Source organism: Pseudochaenichthys georgianus, chromosome 19, assembly GCF_902827115.2.
Source record: "Pseudochaenichthys georgianus chromosome 19, fPseGeo1.2, whole genome shotgun sequence".
In the NCBI taxonomy this organism is placed as follows: Eukaryota; Metazoa; Chordata; class Actinopteri; order Perciformes; family Channichthyidae; genus Pseudochaenichthys; species Pseudochaenichthys georgianus.
In genome coordinates, this window is record NC_047521.1 from 11,183,687 (window position 1) to 11,204,564 (window position 20,878).

Sequence of the window (20,878 nt, forward strand, 5' to 3'; positions counted from 1 at the left end):
TGCTCTTCATTATTCCTGCTATATTTGACGAGTGATAAATATGTTTTACCACAAGTTCTTAAGGAAACTGACACTGTTGGACTCGGTTCTAGTTTGACTTCTACCAGAAATAGAAGTACTTTTGCTGTGTAGATACTCTGTCCAACAATATCAGTCTCATGAAGAAAGTTTTTTTTAACGTTTATTCAAAATAGCAGAGAAACATGCATTCTTGTTCTGAGGAGGGGACATTGACAGAGGAGTACTGGAAAAGTACACTGTAAGTACTTCATAGTACTTGTGGGGGTAGTTTCACTAGTACTGAGTCCAACAGGATCAATCTCACGAAGAACTAATGGCAACAAAAAAGAATTCCCTCATCAAACTTAGCAGAAGTGGCTTGATTTTGTTCTCAGCAGGGGACTTTGGCAGAGTATTCCTCAAACAATACACAGTAAAAGTACTTCAATGTATTGTAAGTAGTAGGCTAACTAATACAAAGTCAAACAGTATCAATTTAATTAAGAACTAATGGTGAAATTATATTTGTATCATTCATCAAAGATAGCAGAAAAACATGCATTATGTAGCTACTATGGAGGGGACTCTGACAGAGGATTACTCACAAAGTAGCTACACAGCAAAAGTACTTCATTTTATTTCTGGTAGAAGTCAAACTAGAACCGAGTCCAACAGTGTCAGTTTCCTTAAGAACTTGTGGTAAAACATATTTGTATCACTCGTCAAATATAGGAGGAATGAAGAGCAGCTGATTTGAAAGAAAAAAAACGCGAGAGACGGCGGAGTTGACCGCAGTGCAGAATCGCTGTATAGTTTAAATCTCCTAACAATGTTGTCCATTTTAGACAGAGGATTATTATATTTACAGCCCTTAATAACATCAATTTTCTGGACTCAATATGTGTCTTGGCCGTTTTCGTTGTGATCGCTACATTCACCTTGTTTCCCTTTGTTTATAATATTATCACCGCTTTTGTTTTGAAATGACTTCCGTGAGTTTCGCCCTGCCCCTCGCTCCAATGACCATTAGACTATTTAGTAAGGTAAAAAGCAAAAAGGCCTCTCAAACGCTCTTCCGTTTACGGGTTTAATAAAGAAAAACGTAGATACACGGATTTGTATGTATACATTAAGGCTGTTTAACAAATGTGAAAATGTGCACTAAAATTATTTGGTAAATGCATTACCATTCATTCAGTTTATGTATTTAAGATTTAGATTTGATATATATATATATATATATATATATATATATATATATATATATATATATGCATATTTGTGTAAAATGTTCCTATTAATTGTGTATGTTTTTATTTGTTATTCTTTTTTATATGTTATTAATTGGATATAAATCTGTCTTTAAAAAATAAAGAAATACATGTATTTATATATAATTATTTATTTATTCATATATATTTCTATAATGTTATGATTTATGTTTAGTTCGTAAAGTGTAAAATCTGTGTATCTAGTCGGAACCATTTGAGCGGTGGGACGGACTTCCGGAAGTTGAGCACCGCATCAACTGCAATGAGTTTTGAGTGGCCCTGGCAATATAACTTCCCACCGTTTTTTACGTGAGTCAATTCTTCTAAACCACATTTAAAACATGTATCATCCCTACTTATTAACCGCCATTGTTTCTTTGTTGAATAATCGAAGTGTGTTGCTTTGCTAGCTTGGTAGCCGGAGCTACCTTGCTAAAACAAAACAGCTAGGGAAGTGGACCTGTTTTTCTTCTAGTGGCTCTCTAAAGTTTGTGAGCTCCATTATTTGACTTGTTTAGGTTTGACATTTTAAAATATAATTAAAAATACACATCTTATTGAGGAATGGTGGTGTGTGCGAGTTTAGAGAATGAGTTTAGCTCGTAGCTCCAGCTAACGTTAGCTGTTTTGGTAGCCACCACTGCCTCAACTTCAGCTACCAGACTACACAGTGTGTGTATGCCACCAATGATAATGAATATAACACATACATGCTCACCAACTATTGAACAGTGTTAATGCCAATTTGGTTACCCGTCAGATTATGTGACCTGGTTTGTGATATAAGCTACAGAATACTTTTGCACATATAATTGTATTATTGGTCACACCCTTTATAGTAATAGCTGCTACCAAAACATGTTCACCCTATTTAAATTGGATCACAATCGTTTGTTGCTTTTATTTAATTTTGACAACCGAGTATTATACAGTAAAACGTTTTTTTTAATGAACTTTACTCCAATTGGCAATAATGTTAAAGCACTTGTGAGTGACTGTTACAATCTTTTCTGCATTGCTTTAACATGACACCCTGTTGTTTTATAGTAGGGCAGAAAACAACACACAAACAGCCATTTTTTTTTATTTTGCAGCTAAAATAATGACCTCAACCTTCAGAATATAATGGAAAATAATAAGTAATATAAATCTAATTTAGGGGATAAGTGGGAAGGCGTTTTTTCTTCTCGACCAATAAAGGCCACTTTTAGGGATTTGTATCTCATTAGCTGATGATGTTACAGATATCCTCTCCGCCTAAATCTTACTTCCAAAGGGCTTCACAGAATTCAGAGAGGATGAAGTGAATGTTTGAATTTGAATGTAAATATGTGAAATCACACTTTTCTCTATGGAACTGAACGAGAAAGCATTCAGAGGCGTGTCATCATACGGAAACTTGGAATATTTATTGTATAAACAACCTCTAAATGAGAATATATTTAAAAGGTCACAACCTTTGATAATAGTTTAGGCGTGTGTATAGAGCAGCTGACAGTATTTGGTCATCGCTTCCTTTTCCAGAAGTCGGTCCTCCAGGCTGACACAACAAATATGTAACTACTGTCTCAGGGTATCTCTCACTGTATCATCCTTCAGTAAATGTTGTCTTATCTGAATGTTAGCTACTTGGTCGGGTTTTATTTTTCATAAATAGGGATGGGAGAATGATACGATATTATCATTAGCCACAAGTTTATCGCAGTGTCCTTTATTGTGAATGTCCTCACAGCTGACTTCAAATAGAATAAATAAATACAGGACTTATAATGTTAGAAAGAACAGACTCAACCAAAGTTTCCATTTATTGTTTTTGTATTCAGGGGGACTTTATTTAAAATGGTTTGTTTTTCCCTTAAAAGGATGTGATCTGAAGAAACGTGCCCTTTTCGCTGATGCAATAACAATGTCTGTTTCTTCATAAAATCTAACGCTACTTAAACATAGCACAACGGTCCAAATATTCACAAAATACACATATGCCTGGATATGCAGAAACCTTAAAAAAAGGAAGATGTTAAATGTAAAGCATTGATGAAAGCTTCCCTAATAGCTATAGCTTAAATCTACTTAATAAAATGGCGTAAGAAAAGTAAGCTTTACACTGATGTGTGTGTGTTCTGTTTGCAGTGCCATTAGCTTGTTGTTTGTCCTTCAGTGTTGACGTCTCCTTGTCTTCCTCTCTTTGTGGACAGGCTACAGCCCAATGCTGACACCAGACAGAAGCAGCTGGCGGCATGGTGCTCCCTGGCTCTGTCCTACTGCCGCCATCACAAGCTCTACACCCTGGACGTCATGGAGGCCCAGGAGAGCCCCGTGTTCAACAACAAGAAGATAGAACGTATCCTTCAAGTCCAGTAAAAGCCACCATTTCACCATACATAAAACATGTTCAAAACAGTTTCAAGTCCATATAGTCTCATGTTTGCTTATGTTTCATTTGGATTGCTAGTCAAAGGTTTACAAGCTGGTTTTTTCTTAGGGTATAAAACGTAATTTTAACCACAGGATATTATTGTTGACTCATTAAATTAGGAAATATAATGCTCATTTTCAAGTTCATATTAGTATTTTGTGCCTCTACTGTGACATGTTTCAGTGCTTTAATTTTCAGAAAGCTCTTTATTTTTCTCATACTGCCTGTGCTGCAGCACCTCTTTTCACCCTCTGTCTGAAACCAGAGCCCAGTCTGCGCTGATTGGTTAGCTGGCCGGCTCTGTTGTGATTAGTGCTGAGAGATGTCTCACCCCTTAGCCTGTCATTTACAATGTGCAAAAGCCTAAGGCTGGAGCCACACGAGGACGATAACGCAAACGGACCGAAATCGATATCAAAAAAGTCTTCCGTCCACACGCAACAGGCAACAGAAGCGTGTCCGTTCACACGAGACCGCTCAAAAGCGCTGTAGACGCTGTAGTACATATGCCGGGTCTGTAAGTGGCGCTGTACTCCTGCCACAAAAGCAGCGAAGAAGACTTCCATGGTTGCCCTTCTGTTTATTCTCCGCTGTGGACGCTCTGGCTCTTTTCCTCCTTCCCCGAGGCAAGCGTTTGCTCCTGCTGTAATTCAATGCAATCCCTCCCTCGCTGTAATTCTCTCCGGTAGTCCACCAGCAGGTGACAAACACCCACCTCTCCGCCTCTTCCAAGGGACGAGGGAACCGTGCGGCAGAGTTTCACTTTGAAGTTTTTTCGCCGGGCAACATGTCCGTTAAAGTTGAAATCTTCAGGACACAATTAGAAAAGTGCCGGTCAGAGGTCTTCTTTGTTATTTATTGATCTTTAACACAAATTGATAACGACTCTATATTATAATATAAGAATAAAAAACGGAGCCTCTCTTTTCCTCCCCCTCTTCTGACAGCCCAGCAGCTGATCTCTGAGCAGGAGAGGCGGGGCTATTGCTTCAACGTTATCAGGAAATGATCGTATAGGCGTAAACACGGAGCCGTTTGCCCCCCAGAGCGTTTCGTTTGCAGATCTACCCACCTTGGGTCCCGTTATCGTTTTCTGCGTTTCCATGTCGGCCTCGTGTTGCCGAACCGTCTATCTGATAGTGAACTGTAGCAGATACGACCGTTATCGTTCTCGTGTGGCTGGGGCCTTAGTGTGTTGATGAAACTGTTACAAAAGTAAATAAAGGATCATCTTCAAGGCTTTTCAGTCAATAAGGCAATAGGACCCCTTTAAATGCTTTTTCTAGAATGCCCCTATTCTGAGATTTCTTACATTTATTTTGGTGACTTTAAGTTTCTTGTTTACAACATTTAAACCGTATTTATATTATATATATCTTTCTTTTTTTTTTTTTAACCAGAGACCGTAAAAGATAAAAGCAAATACAGTGACATAACAACTATATTTAGAAATATATTCCCATGTGAATGAGGCAGTGTTAGGACATGTATACGCTAAGAACAAGACATTTGAATTTCAAACCTGTACATTTGTTACTTTTTGTCTTTGACCTTAACTGATTTTCAGGAAAACTGTCAATGGAAGCAATTCAAGTTGTTTTTGAGCAGTTGAGTAAAAAAGGTACAATTTGTTCGCACAGTGTTGAGATTAAGAATACTTATCTCACTGCCGAGCTGTGAATTCATTCAACAGTAATACATTTGAATCCTTTTGTCGTCTGAACTCAGGGAACCTGGAGTGGCTGGACAAAAACAAGTCTCGGTGTTTAGTCATGTGGAGACGACCGGAGGAATGGGGAAAATTAATATACCAGTGGGTGAGTCATCAAATCTGAAGACAGACTGTTCTGTCTGTGAAACTGTATATCTGTGGAACTGATGAAGGTTAATGGGAAGAAGAAAATGTTCTCTAAAGCAATAAGAGGTCAATTGGAAAGGAGTGTCAGTTCTTGCTGGCAGAGCATGGAAACTGAAAAAGGACAATAAAAAGCACTCTCTCTAGTCAGTGTGCTGAGCCTTTGAAATGACTTGGCAGCTCTCTGCAGTAATCTGATTTCTTAAATGTCATATAAATGAGACTAAGTTTCCCCAAGAGGATTTTCTCCAGCTCATTTCTTGCCAATGCATAACCAGATTTTAAATTGGCTCTTTATATGCACTCAAGAAGAAGAATTCTAAGCCCAAATTCAACCAAAACTAACACACATGTGGTGCCTTAAAGAGCCTGTGACAGCATCCCAACAACTGTTGTGCAATGAAATATTGGGCTACTAGTAATCTCGAACCGTCAGTTTAAAAAAGAAAAAGCGATACCGTTCCGTTAAATATCAATAATTTCGAACATTCCGGGGAAATTCCTTCGACTCATTTTGAAGTTTTGGGGGAAGCCGGAAGTGACATCAATGCGGGAACGCTTCTCTGTGCGGCGAGAGAGCCAAACACGGACAAAGTGTGTTGTCATGCGTAGAAATGGTGAATTACTGAGTTCAGGCACGTTAATAACGTTTTAATGAAGTTGACTACAGTATATTCATATTTGTCAGTGCTTTCATGTCAATTCGGCGACATAAACATAAATGATCGTGGTGAAGATGATGATTACATTAGGATTAAAAATCGGGAGTGAGAGCTGCTGAATTTCCTCCCGTCGGATGTGATATAAAAACAAATCGATTATTTTTGTGGTTGTAAACTCAAGTGGATGAAACTACATTTATTAGTGCTTTCATGTCAATTCGGCGAACATATGATACATTAAATGATCGTGAGGATGATGATTAAAAATTGTTTGTTTGTGCCGGTCTGCATTTCCTGATGAGAAAACAAACCGATGCTTTTTGTAGTTGTAGTACACCAACATGGATTAAACGTGTGGTTTTTTTACCACAATGTTGGGGAAATTAATGGATAAAATGCACGGATTATTATTATTATTATTCCCACTCCGATCGGGATACTAGGTCCACCGTTTCCCCGCAGCGAGGCTCCCCCCGTTGACACCAACATGGATTAAACGTGTGTTTTTTTTACCACAATGTTGGGGAAATTAATGGATAAAATGCACGGATTATTATTATTATTATTCCCACTCCGATCGGGATACTAGGTCCACCGTTACTAGGTCCATCGGGACGAATCCCGATGGGCCGGTACCGAAGTGGGCCGGTCGGATAAGTAACTAGCACATCCCCCATAGGCGGCGCGTGAGGCTCAGGTTTGGGAAGGCTAAATAACTTTTTTTTCCTGACGCTGCCCGCCTCCGGCGTCTATAGAAAAGAGATCAACTCAGTGTGCGGAGTTTAAATCTCTCAAGTCATATTACAGGATAAAGAAAATACAGTTTAATATGCAGAGAAGACGCCGACGTGTCGCACTTATCATTCATATTACATCATCAATCAGATCATCGATCATATAATATCATAATATATTTTCTTATCTGAGTCAGCTTCTCCAGCCTCATCTGGCCGTGCAACACTCACAGTGTCACAGACTGTATGCAGAAGTATTATTTTAAGCAACACATTACAGTATGTTGACGAAACACTCGAGTTAAATGTAATTAAAGTCAGATCCACTCGTGTCTTAGACGTGAACGCGCTCTCAGCTGGAGAGAGAAACCCTGGCTTGATTTACGGAGTTGATAACCAGTGTCGTAGGACCGCTTAGCGAGATCTCGTTTGTTAGTTTGTTTGTAGTTTGTTTGTTACTCAAACATATCCAGGGTATGTTGAACTGGCTTCGTAGTACACAGGTGGCTAGCAGCGCTGAGGTCAAAGACACAGACATTATACATTATATTTGTATTTTACCAGGATGCAGTGACACAAATATTTACATATTTACATTTACTATCTACAGCACCCGCCGCCCCTGACATCCCCCACTCCCCCCGTTGACAATTTACTAGCGGTACCGAAGTGGGCCGGTCGAGAGTCCCGGGATGATTTTTAGTCCCAGTCCACCACTGGCTACATGACCGTATGATCGCCCATATTGACGCACCTCATTCCTAAACTTCTAACAGATACAACATAAACCGATCCTTCAGCCTCATATGAGCTCTCAGACACGTTCAAAATTAAACTGTCATCGCTGTCTGAGCTTGCTGCTGTGTGTGCCGTCGTGCGTTTACATCTGACTGTATATATATAAAGGTTTACATGCAGAAGCTGGGATCCTGAACGGTACAGCTGGAGCGCTGTGCCCGCAATGACGTCACGCATCATTTGGCGGGACTTGAAGAATCCCGGAGTAGATCCAGAAAATGGTCAACATTGAAGGCAGATTAATGGTTATCAAAGTACAAATATCCAAAATCCGTTCAGTAACGGTTTTCAAGGGGACACTATTTACTCAAATTGATGGGTTTGGATGATGGGGGAAACTCGTGTCACAGGCTCTTTAAGTCTAAATAAATGTCCCCTACAGTATCTTTGAATGACTTTGACTATTTTTGAAAACCTACAGTGTTCAAATGTCAAAGAAATGACTTATCCTTTTTATAAATAAATAATATAATAAACCTTTAATAGGGCAATTTTAAAGACACTTTGAATTACAATCAGACTACTTTATTTTTCCTGGGGGAAATTGGGTTTCATTATAGTTTCTCCATTTTAAAACAATATCAAAAATATATATATGTAATAAAAAAAGTTCAATAAACACAATAAGTTTAAGTAAAGATGTGCAATAAAATGATAAACAAAAATAAATAAATAAATTGTAATAAACATATTTGTAGGAAAAAGAGGTTGAAGTAAATATGTATAGAAATATATAAAAAATATGTATAAACACATAGGAAGTAAAGTAAATGTGCACATTGTACTTCAACATGTAAATTACTACAAACAGTTGTGTATTAGTACTTGCAATTAATACTGAGTTACACAGCATAAGAGGCTGCTGATGTTGCAGTATGTCTTATACGTTTGTATTGAACACAGGCTTAGGAAGGCTATATAAATGGTGCGGGATGGATAAGTCAAATGGTGGAATATCGCCTGTTTTGTGATATAAAGAAGTCACAACGGTAAGAAGTCCCAGCTGGTTGATTTACCGGGAGAAGCCCTAGTTTTCTTTATGTCTGATGAAAACTTTGAGTTTTTCGAAACATTCTTTGCTTCACCTTATTAGAAGCTATATCTATGACCGTGTGCTCCAGATCTCATCCCTCTGAAACAAAAACAACTTTTCATTTCAGCCATCCTCATTCTGTTTTTTAATGTTTTAGATCTCCAAAAACGGGATGGTCAACTCTGTGTTTACACTTTATGAGTTGGCTAACGGTGATGACACGGAAGGCGAAGGTATGGTGCCATTTCTAATATTGACATGAAGCAGCATCAATACATTTTGTTCTAATTGATTTACATACTGTATTGAAATATAATGGCATAATGTGAAGTATGTATGAGACCTTGCAGAATCAGTTACATTTTTTAAAGCGTATCTGAAAAGTATTGGTGAGAAGTATGTGTTTACTCCACTAATACTAGCCCTGAAATATTAGTCACATTTCTCTCATTCTACCTCCTGATAATAACCGTGATGTGTTCCTCCAGAGTTCCACAGTTTAGAAGAGTGGATGCTTCTGCGCTCCTTGCAGGCGTTACAGACGGACGGCAAAGCAGAGATCATCACCATGGATGATGGGAAGGGTGTGAAATTCTTCTGAAACGGTGCTGGAATCACACACACACTTTGTCTGGGAGCCCTCATACTGTACCTCATAGGCAAATACTAAGAATTAGCCATTGAAGGCCACACAAACTGCTCCTCAATGCTCAGAGGATGCTTTGTGCTGCAGATGATGTTGCCTTTAGGTTTGTTCAAAGCCTTTTTCTTATTGAAAGACAACCAATGTTATATCTAAGTGTTTTGGGAGAAGAGCATTTAAGGTGACAACACTTTTAAAGAAGTCGCAGGTAATATTTTTGCCATTTAAACTTGCAATGGGCCTTTTAAGGGACTAAATAATATCATGTCTGATACTCCTGGGGAAAATCTCTCCCCACAAGCTGTAACTTTACTCTCTTTAATGTAAATATGTCTAGTTTTACGCTGATTTCCCCCCTGATTTTCTGTATAATTGGATCTAGACGTTTTTTGATCTTCTGTTGTTCCAACGAGACGTCCCAAAGCTATCCCAGAATGCAACACCAGGGGGACTTTTTATTTAGAGAACACATGCTTCCAGAAGAGGAACCCCATAGACTCAGACCACCACTCCTGGCTGACTGGGTGTAATAATAGTGGACTTTATGAACAGATTACTGTCATCCTCTTACTGTGCTGTTATAGCTACTGTGACACTCATGTTCTACTCTCTCTCTGTCTATATTCAACTTTCTTTTTTTTCATATCCTGTAGGAAAATAAATTAGAAATTTGCTAAATGTGCTTCCTTTTTTGCTTCTTTAAGTGATCCGGGGGTCTTAGCTTGTGTGTACACATGATGATTGATAATGTAAACAGTGACCCACAGTGTGCAGACGTGTTATGATCTACTCTCTGCCTGCAGCATGTGCTGTGCGTTTCCGCCTGTGGGGAGGATACAGCTCCAAGGAATCCTGCGTGTTTCTGATAACAGTCAGTGTGTGTCTGTGCAGGTGGGGCACAGTGTGGCCTTGGCTGATAAAAGTGTCCTGTTGCAGCAGCGGTCTGGCCCCCCCTGCAGGTTAGGCTCACACTGCACTTTGTCCACATCCAACTGCATCATATATTCAGTTTTTTTCTAATTAATCAGCATAAAAAAATCAACATGTGACGTAATATAAGTAAAAAAAGTAAGGCATCATAATGAAATAAAGATAACATTACATGCAGCACAACTCCATTTTAAATAGGATGCTACATTTAGTAAAGAAGCAGGAGATAAGATAAATGTAAAATAGTAAACAAATGTGTATATATATATTAATAAAAAGGGGACGAAAAAAAGAAAGTATTTTAAAATACCTTGAAGATAGGCAATGAAATCAAATGTATTTTCACACAATTCCTCTAGAATATTAAGGATATGAGCATATTGTTGTTTGGAATTTGGAGAAATGTAAAGGTCCTAAAACTTTATGTAAACGTAGACTAAAATGTTCAATGTCCCCGGTAAAATGAATCAATTAATAGTCTGCTGAACTTTCTGGTTTTAGTTTTTTATAGTTTAATATCATCCATCTTAATTTTATAACCTGGTTTGAGTGTCTTTGAGTAAGAATCTCAATGAGGACTCACATTCCTAAAAATAGATGTTTAGCTGTTCCATTAGTTTGACCAAATGTCTATAATCTTCCTTGGGCTATCTCTCATTCTGGTTAATCACGTGACGTCAGACTGAGTCTAGCCTGGAGTAAAATGACCGGTTGTAACGTAATTCAGAGAAACTGAAGCTGTGATCAGGGGCCAATTAGAAGAGGAGATATCCTGTTCTGAACAGTGTGAAGAGACCCTGTCAGTACAAGGACATGTAGATAGCAGATCCTCTCAAAAGCACGGCCCTGCTTTCAATTTACATATTTTTATAAAGTTAATTTACATATATTTATAAAGTGTCCCAAAGAGTTTATGGAAACCTACTACGCGTAAAATGAAAACCAAAACTTGCTGATTAAATGTTTGGGTTTTAACTAACTCTAGTTTGCAAACTTTTCAACTGTAATTACTCCCTGATGATAGTCTCATTAGCGCGTCAAAGCTGCAAGGGGCGGAGTCGGGAGCGCGCACAGGACCCACGGCCCTCCGGAGCACTGTTGATATAGGCAACGCCGTCCTTCCAGCGCAGGTTATGGTTGAGGACTTTGTGAAGAGAAGAGGACAACTCGGATTATTTGATAGGAACTATGCGTTAATCTGCTTTTATGTGCGCAATTCCTACAAGCGAGTTGTTTTTACGCATCGGCAGCGATGAGTAAGTACATTTTTCATACTTCTTGTGTTTTTAAAGAGATATTCTAAATAGATACAGGTAATATAGTAAACACATCCATGTTGGATCTTGTATTGTTAGTCATTTTATAACCGGTGTTTGTCTTAAACCTCTGACATCATGGGAAAGTTAATGTAACGACTCTTTTGTCCCGGTGCCATCTCCACTTTTAGGCTCTAAATCCAGAAGGCGTTAAGTCTGCTACAATGTCACATGCACAGGTTGAGATAGCAGGACGCGGTTTCCCGGGCCTCTCTGTGGATATGAACGACGACTGCTTAACCCGGGTCCCATCCCTGCTGAGGACGCGCGCTTTGGGCGCACGGAGAAACTCTTATGGGCTGCAGAAAATTACCATGGACATTGATTCTCCTCTGTACAGCGGCGTGCTTTCCAAAGCCTTGTCCTGGTCAGCTGAGAATATCCCAACACTGCTCGAGTCCAGAGCGGAGGATGAGAAAACTGAAGAGTTCCCGCGGTCGCCTTCTCCTGTTTTCAGCCCGGGCACCAGCTCCAACACGCCCCCCAGCAGCCGGGAGCCAGACGCCGGCTCTCTCACTGGAAACTGGGACCCCGAGCCGAGATCCAGGGTTCGGCACGCTGGCAGCTCGGAGTCTGAAAATGAAGTTCACAACAAACAGCTCAAGATCTCATTACAGATCGCGTTTGATGCTCAGTTGGAGCGGGATGCGAAAGAGGACGTGGAGACCAAAGCGGTGGCGACCTCACCCGATGGAAGATATCTCAAATTCAACATAGAGATTGGGAGGGGGTCTTTCAAGACGGTCTATAAAGGACTGGACACGGAGACAACAGTGGAGGTTGCATGGTGTGAGCTACAGGTAGGATGGTTTCTTTTATTTTTCACTGTATAAGCTCTCAATTAATCTTTGAAATTGCTCATTTGAATGGATATGTCTGCATTCAAAAGTTAATCAAGTTCATCATTGGCTGGGAGGGTTACAGGTATAAAGGCAATATAACATTATTGTATTTCCGTTGTGTACACTTCCACACCGAGGCTGCATTTAGTTACACTGGAGATGATAAGGAAAGATAATAACCTGTATTGGTTACAAGAGGGGAAATGCAGGTGTTGCAGCAGCTCCAAGACAGAAAAGGTACACATAAATATGAAGTAAAAATATAGAAGCAGTTTTTAAACTATACATGAATGATCCAATTAAAGACACATTTAGGAGGTGACAAGTTACGAGTTCACAGTGCAGTATATCAAGCCACAGACCCATCTCAGGTATACACAGGCTGATACTTTCCCTATGCCCTTCCCTTCCCCACTCAGCTCTAATCCCCTCCCCAGGTCACTGGAGTAGATGTGAAGCAGTTTATCTACTGATTATTACTCCCTCTTGACCTTGAGTTGGGCTGTGTCAGGCCCGTTCACGGTAACCCAGGTCATCCTGTCAGCAGCGAGCACCGACTGCACCACTCTGCCCGCCATGATCCCCTCTAATCTCTGTTTTCATTTACAACCAATGACACCAAGGCTGGCTCTCAGGACGGACACCTCAAGTGCCAAACTAAGAATTACCTAAGAGGCGATATATCATTTCAGTTCAAGGCAAGGCAAGTTTATTTATATAGCACCTTTCAGCACCAGGCAATTCAAGGTGCTTTACAAAAATGAAAGACATTCAGATAAAGGCATTTAAAAACAGTAAAAGATAATAAAAGAAACATTAAAAGAAAAACAAAAAATGAAACGCATTAAGAAAATGGCATTTAAAATCAGTCATTAAAAAGAAAAGATAATAAAATAAACATTAAAAGATCAAAGTTACAGTGCAGTCTAAGATATGAATAGTTCAATTATTTCGGTTCTTGATTTTTTATTTATTCACAGAACCTCCCTTTGGAAATCCGAACATTTCCGTCCCGATTGTTAATTTAGACTGATTGTTTTCACCATGTTATGCTCGCATGACATCCACAATCGGACCCTCAGGAGGGTGTACTAGCCCCCTACTCTGCTTTGCGTTCCATAACAAAGTCTTTAAGTGTTACCTGAACACCCTGTGTTACCAAAACACTATTTTTCACCCGTCGGTGCTGTGATACTTATTCCTCAGTACAACTCACCTAAAAACTGATCGTAAACCCTGGCTACGATGGATATCCCAAATATCCTACTTTCGAGCAGTCCCTCTCATAAATGTCATTTATTATATTTATATTTATAATTTCAAATTAATTAAGTTTAAATTTAAAACATTAAAAGAAAAAATACATGGATAAAAGTTACAGTGCAGTCTAAGATATGAATAGTTCAATTAAAAGCAGCGACAAAAAGAAAAGTCTTCAGCCTGGATTTAAAAGTAGTCAGAGTTGCAGCGGACCTGCAGGTTTCTGGGAGTTTGTTCCAGATATTTGGAGCATAATAACTGAACGCTGCTTTACCATGTTTAGTTCTGACTCTGGGGACAGAAAGCTGACCAGTCCCTGAAGACCTGAGAGATCTGGATGGTTCATAATTTAGCAGGAGGTCAGAAATGTAATTTGGGCCTAAACCATTCAGTGCTTTATAAACCAGCAGCAGTATTTACAAATCTATTCTTTGACACACAGGAAGCCAGTGTAAAGACTTCAGAACAGGAGTGATGTGATCCACTTTCTTAGTGTTAGTGAGGACTCGAGCAGCGGCGTTCTGAATCAGCTGCAGCTTCCTAATAGATTTTTTTAGTGAGACCTGTGAAGACACCATTGCAGTAGTCGAGTCTACTGAAGATAAAAGCATGGACAATGTTTTCCAAATCCTGCTGTGACATTAGTCTTTTAATCCTAGATATATTCTTTAGGTGATGGTAAGCTGATTTAGTAACTGTTTTAATGTGACTGTTGAAACTCAGGTCAGAGTCCATGACTACACCTAGATTTCTGGCTTTATCTGTTGGTTTGAACATTGCAGACAGAAGCTCAGCGCTCACTTTTATACGTTCTGACTTTGCTCCAAAAACCATTACCTCAGTTTTATCTTTGTTTAATTGGAGAAAGTTCTGACACATACAGTCATTGATTTGTTCAATGCATTTACTCAGTGTTTGAATTGGAGCATAGTCTCCTGGTGAAATTGTTACGTAGATTTGTGTGTCATCTGCATAGCTATGGTAACTTATTTTGTTGTTTTTCATTATCTGAGCCAGTGGTAGCATGTAGACGTTAAAGAGAAGAGGCCCCAAGATGGAGCCTTGAGGAACCCCACATGTCATATTTGTCAACTCAGATGTGTATTTACCTATAGAAACAAAGTTGTTTCTGTCCTTTAGGTAGGATTCAAACCAATTTAGAACTGTTTCCGAAAGTCCCACCCATTTTTCCAGTCGGTCTAGTAATATGCTGTGGTCAACAGTGTCAAACGCAGCACTGAGATCTAATAATACTAACACTGAAGTTCTGCCACTGTCTGTGTTTAAGTGGATGTCATTAAAGACCTTTACAAGAGCAGTCTCAGTGCTGTGGTTTGGACGAAAGCCTGACTGGAACACATCGAAACAGTTATTTAAATGCAAGAAATTACTCAACTGTTGAAAAACCACTTTTTCAATGATCTTACCTAGAAATGGGAGGTTTTATATGGGCCTGTAATTGTTCATTACTGAAGCATATAGATTATTCTTTTTTAAGAGCGGTTTAATGACTGCAGTTTTCAGGGCCTGTGGAAAAATACCTGAGTGAAGAGATTTGTTTACTATATGAAGTAGATCTGAGGCCATGCAAGGCAAAACATTTTTGAAAAATCCTGTTGGAATAATATCAAGGCAGCAGGAGGAGGATTTCAGAAGTTGTATAATGTCCTCTAGGTGCTTGAATTGTTATTAGGTGGACACAGAGACAACACATTTGCTGTTCCTGATGCAGAGGCACTGACTGCTTGTCTGATTTTCTGAATTTTGTTAGTGAAAAAGGAGGCAAAATCATTGCACGCCCTGGTGGATAGAAATTCAGAGGCTACTGACACTGGGGGGTTAGTTAGTCTGTCGACGGTAGCAAACAAGGCACGTGCGTTGTTTTTGTTTTTGGTAATGATGTCAGAGAAGAACGATTGTCGTGCGTTTTTCAATTCCAAATTATAAAGGCCAAGTCTCTCTTTATAGATTTCAAAGTGAACCTGGAGATTTGTTTTTCGCCACCTGCTTTCAGCTTTTCGACATTCTCTTTTTTCTGTTTTCACGGTCATGGCCTTTCTCCATGGAGATATTTTCTTCCCAGACACTTCCTTTACCTTAGTTGGAGCAATGGCATCTATAACATTTTTTATTTTTGAATTAAAATGATCTACTAGCTCATTTACTGAGATGTTAGCAGGGGCAAGTGTGGAAGAAAAATTCTGAGTAAACATTTCCCTAGTATTTTCAGTTAAATATCGCTTTGTGGTTATCTCTTTTTGAACATTTTTGTGAACAGAAATAGAGCTCTCAAAGAAAACACAGGAATGGTCAGACAGTGCAACATCAGTCACCACAACCTTAGAGATATTCAGACCCTTTGAGATAATTAAGTCCAGAGTGTGCCCCTTATTGTGCGTGGGCTCCGTCACATGCTGAGTCAGTCCATAGCTATCAAGAACACAAAACAGTTCTTTTGCCCCTCTGTCCTGGGGGTTGTCAACATGGATGTTAAAATCACCAACAATGACTAGATGGTCAAAGTCAATACACACTATAGACAGCAGTTCAGTAAAGTCATCAAAAAAGCTTGCACAGTATTTGGGTGGCCTATAGATATTTAGGAACGGAGCTCAAGAGGAGCATTTCAGCTGAAGGGCCACATATTCAAAAGAATCAAAGTTTCCATACGATGTCCTCCTGCATTGAAGGGAATCATTGAACAGAATAGCAACTCCACCCCCTTTCTTATGCATTCTTTCCTGACTCATAAAACTAAAGTTGGGAGGGGTTGATTCGATAAGAACAGCTGCACTGTTATTTTGTTCAATCCAAGTTTCTGTTAAAAACATAAAATCGAGATTGTGCTTGGTGATAAAATCATTGATTATAAATGTTTTTCCTGCCAAAGACCTGACATTTAATAAAGCTAGTTTAAGTTTGTTAAACATACTATCAGTCAGGTTTTTTGTAACAAGCTGTGGCTGACATGGAATCACTGCTAAATTAGATAAACTCACACAAACGTTTGAGCACTTCCTGTATCTAAGATGATTCACCGCTCTTAATCTATTACCTATCAACACAGATATCGGCAAAGCTATAGGCAGTTCAGGTCTGACGATCTGCCAACAGTATTTGTGTGTGATAATACTTCCATTGGATTGTTTCCATAGTGTTAGGCTGGACTATGAGATCTCAGAGATAATATTACGTTTAGCATGCAAACATGACAAGTAAGAAAGACCAATTACATCACACTCTTTCTGTCTATCCTCTCACATGAAAACATACAGAGGTTTTTTTGTGTGTGTATGGCATACAGGACCAACCAGCCTCGGTAGCAGGTACTATGTATTTTGCTGGTTTGATAGCACAATAGAGGATTTAAAGCTTTAACACCCTAACATTTGCGGTTTTGTGTGACGTGCATTGGTATCATAACCCATGTGAGCCTCCTTAGAAGCAAAGTTGGGCCCTTTGAAGGCTGTGCTACTGATATTGGACTGCATAGCCAGCGTCAATATCACTTTTACTCCGATTAGTCTAATCTTAAAGATATTCGTAGTTGTCCTGAGGCAGTGCTGCCTATGACAGAGCATCTTACTCAATATCTACAAGGTAGTCTTTGTCCTGCATTTATAGCTCTGCAGGAGGCCCACAGACACCCAGGGATTACACAGGGTGAAGTGAATCCGCCCCCAGGGCTCAGGCTCACACACCATGCAGGATGGGACTTCTGCTTCAAGAGCCCACCTGTCAGTTCAGACAACAGGTGTCTGTTTGGGGAAAGCAGAAAGAGAATCACTCCCAGGCTCTGAGAGACAGAGATGTCCTTATCTGCTCTGTGTTTTCTCCTTTACAGCCCCAAGTCAAACACAGGCAAGGGGCCATCAATATCTGTGAAGTAACCTCAGTCTGAACCACTTGCTTTTAACTTTTGTGGATAGAAAATTGTGTTGCAGGTATTTAGCTGGGGGCCATACTGGAAATAAGCATGCTATTTCATCTCTTGACTCTAGACATGAGCCCATTTAAGCTCCTTAATCGCTCCTGATAAGCTTACAGGTGGCCATTGTTGATATGGTTCCTGTTGTGATAAGTTAACCTCAAAGACACAAACTCAGCTGGGGTCGCATTTTCAAACTGAAATCAGCTCTCCATGCGCCCCGATTGCTTAAAATGAACACAAAGGCTGGCTGTTGGTGGCTAAACACAATCACCTCCGTAATGTTGACGGAGCAGCAGCTGAAGGTGCGTCATTACAAGTCAGGTAGAAATTCCGTAAGCTGTTTTAACTATGTGTTACTGAGTCAGAGCTGTAACCTGCAACAAGGTAAAATCAGCTGTTCACTATGCAGGGGGGCTTTACATCTGTTTTACATGATTCACACTTACAGATCATCACTTAAAGCAGTCTTAATTTAAACAGAGATACTCTAAGGCAGTTACCTGTTTGCATTATATTGCCAGTGTTGTTACACTGAACACACATTTGACAGTGCAGTGTCCACAGGAAAGTGTTGTGTTCGCATTCAAAAAGTAAACAATGCATTTAAATTCTTCCATGACATTCAATAACAAAGCTCAGACAACAATAAATAAGTCACGTCACTGCTTATACAATCTTATATTTAGATTGTAACACAATAGAAAAATAATCATAGCTTCCTTAAAGTGGACCTATCATGCTATATTTGAATAATATATTGTAGGGCCATACCTATATAAAACATGTCTGCACATTTTTTTTTTCAAAATACCAAACAGATCATGCATTTTAGCCATGCCTCATTTAGCTCTATTTTCTCTTTTTCAGCCCTGTTTTTGCAAGGGCTGAATCTGTGAGAAGTCTTCTTCGCTGCTTTTGTGGCAGACTGGCATATGTACTACAGCTTCTCCAGCGCTATCGAACGGCAATGGCTGTGGCTGTCTCCTCCTGATAGCTGGGGAGTTGCCCATATAGGCCTCCTCGTTTCTGACGTCAGAGATATTTCAAATCTGTATCAGATCCGTTGCAGCCCCGTTTTTAGAGATTTTGGTATGGAGGAAAAGAGAGAGGGTTGTGTTTTCTGACACTTGGTGAGTTCCCTGACACACCAGGGACACACATTCATGTATAAAAGATGTACAAAAGTGCATTTTGCATGATAGGTCCCCTTTAAGCTTATATTAGCAGTGTTTGTATAGGTCCTCCTCAGGTCAACATTAACATGAAGGAAATTATGTAATACATAGGCAGTATATATATATATATATATATATATATATATATATATTATATGTATATATATATATACATACAGTATGTATAATGTACACAAATAACATATCTCATGCCTGAAAATTACCAGTCTTGGATTTAAACACTGCTCAAAATAGTGAATTGTTACTCTTAACTATTATATTCTTGATTATTATTAGTATCCAGCCCAGACAATATATAGCAAGGGGACGTTTGGACGTTTTGGAAAGGGTAAAGTACATCAAACTAAAACAAAGTCGCCAGAACCGGACAGTACCGTGGCAATCACCTGTGATTCCAAATGTACGGTACACATGCTTTACTACTAGTTTATTCTAAGTACGACTGTCATTTGCAACATGTACATCATGCTGTATTAAAGAAGGCCTGAAACTATAGCCATTAAGAAGAGAAAGTCATGTTTACGATGTTTACTAAGGTAATACATCAAGTGCGATGTAGGGTCATTTTCTCATAGACTTCTATACAATTGGTATAAAACACCTTTCCCGGTATCGTTTTGTGGATGTATGCATTTATTTGTATGAAACTAACACATGGGTACACCCTTTCACTTTGCTAAAATAACAAGACATTTTGGATGACCTTGCTGTCCTTCCTTATCTGATCTACACATGCCCAGTGAATACAAACAAATGTAAAGAAATCTGTTTAATCACAGGTTTACAGAATACTCTACATTTTAGAACATATTGTACTCATGAGTCTGGATCCAAATTTATTAAATGTATGTTCTGAGCTGAGTTCTATCTTCTCACAATGTGCTGCAACATTTTCTGACTCATATGCCTTTATCGGTAACACTCATTTTTTACATTCTTTATCGTCCCAGTGATTTTGAAAAGTATACTTTCCTTTCTTTTAACTGTCGCTGTTTTTCTGTTGTGTTAGAAATGGATTCTAATAGTAATAAATTAGTTCCTTCACATACTAATTTGAACTCCGATAGAGCACATACAGATAAACAGTAACACAGTGAAACAAAATGGCTTCATCTAATATCAGGCTGATTGTATCACACATTTTACAGTTATTAAGAAACTGTTGGGATTACATCTTTAGATCTTTAAAGTCGATCTGCTCTAAACTCTTCGATGCGATACATAGCAACCCTCTCCCCTTAGGCTCTCAGGTGCCATGGGCAACATAAACTAGGCTTTGATGGAAATGTAGAGGTCATAAAATATGGATGGGCCATTGTTTGGTCTGAACCTACTTCCAGTCATTCTAGATAAAGAGTTTATAACGTGTACTTCCTACTGCATGTCATTCTTTATTGCTGCCTCATAACTGCATGAGATATAAGATATTGAATCACAACTACATGTACTACCGGTAGCCTCTTTCCAGCACAACCAATTTCTTTAGTAACTAATGAGAATGACTGCACTGAAGCACTGATCCCTTTTGATGAGCCCTCTTTAAAGAGCAATCATTGCATAAGATCTGATCTTATTGAAGGGCAGCTCGAAAACAGTTTCTTCCAGCCGACACCCAGACACTTTTATACCCCCATGTTTAATTTGTAAGCCTAAACCAACGCACATTGTTTAACCATGCTCCATTTAAACAGTCTCACCATGCTCCATGCCTCCTGTATTTCCACCACTATCAGTGTCTATGTAGGCCATGCTTAATGCAAGATTGGCTTGAGTCCATACACAATAACCCAGGAGCCAATTTTTTGGATGCATACATACAGAAAAATAGTTTCTTTCTTTTTTTGAGAATATGTATGGCTAATTTGTGGTTACCAGGTAAATAACAAAGCATAAGCATTTCTGTTGCCTCCCTCCTTTAGCTTGCCTGGGCCTCAAACTAGCCTGGCTGTGTAACCTTTATCTGAATGTGGCTAGTGTTCAGTGACATAACA

The 20,878-nt window shown here is 39.2% G+C and overlaps 2 protein-coding genes across 2 annotated transcripts in view; both read left to right on the forward strand.

Moving 5' to 3' along the window:
- Positions 1-1,492: 1,492 nt before the first annotated feature.
- On the forward strand, positions 1,493-10,090 carry vps25 (vacuolar protein sorting 25 homolog). The gene is made up of 6 exons (XM_034107508.1): positions 1,493-1,580; positions 3,467-3,612; positions 5,255-5,308; positions 5,416-5,504; positions 8,927-9,002; positions 9,258-10,090. The coding sequence occupies exons 1-6, from the start codon at positions 1,534-1,536 to the stop codon at positions 9,368-9,370; spliced, it is 525 nt and encodes a 174-aa protein (XP_033963399.1). The 5' UTR covers positions 1,493-1,533; the 3' UTR covers positions 9,371-10,090.
- A 1,378-nt stretch (positions 10,091-11,468) lies between these two features.
- The window catches only part of wnk4a (WNK lysine deficient protein kinase 4a), a 54,331-nt gene continuing 44,921 nt past the window's right edge, over positions 11,469-20,878 (forward strand). The window contains exons 1-2 of the mRNA XM_034107202.2: positions 11,469-11,598; positions 11,790-12,458. Coding sequence (XP_033963093.1) covers positions 11,823-12,458 — 636 coding nt within the window. The 5' untranslated portion in view covers positions 11,469-11,598; positions 11,790-11,822. The remainder of the gene's footprint in view (positions 11,599-11,789; positions 12,459-20,878) is intronic.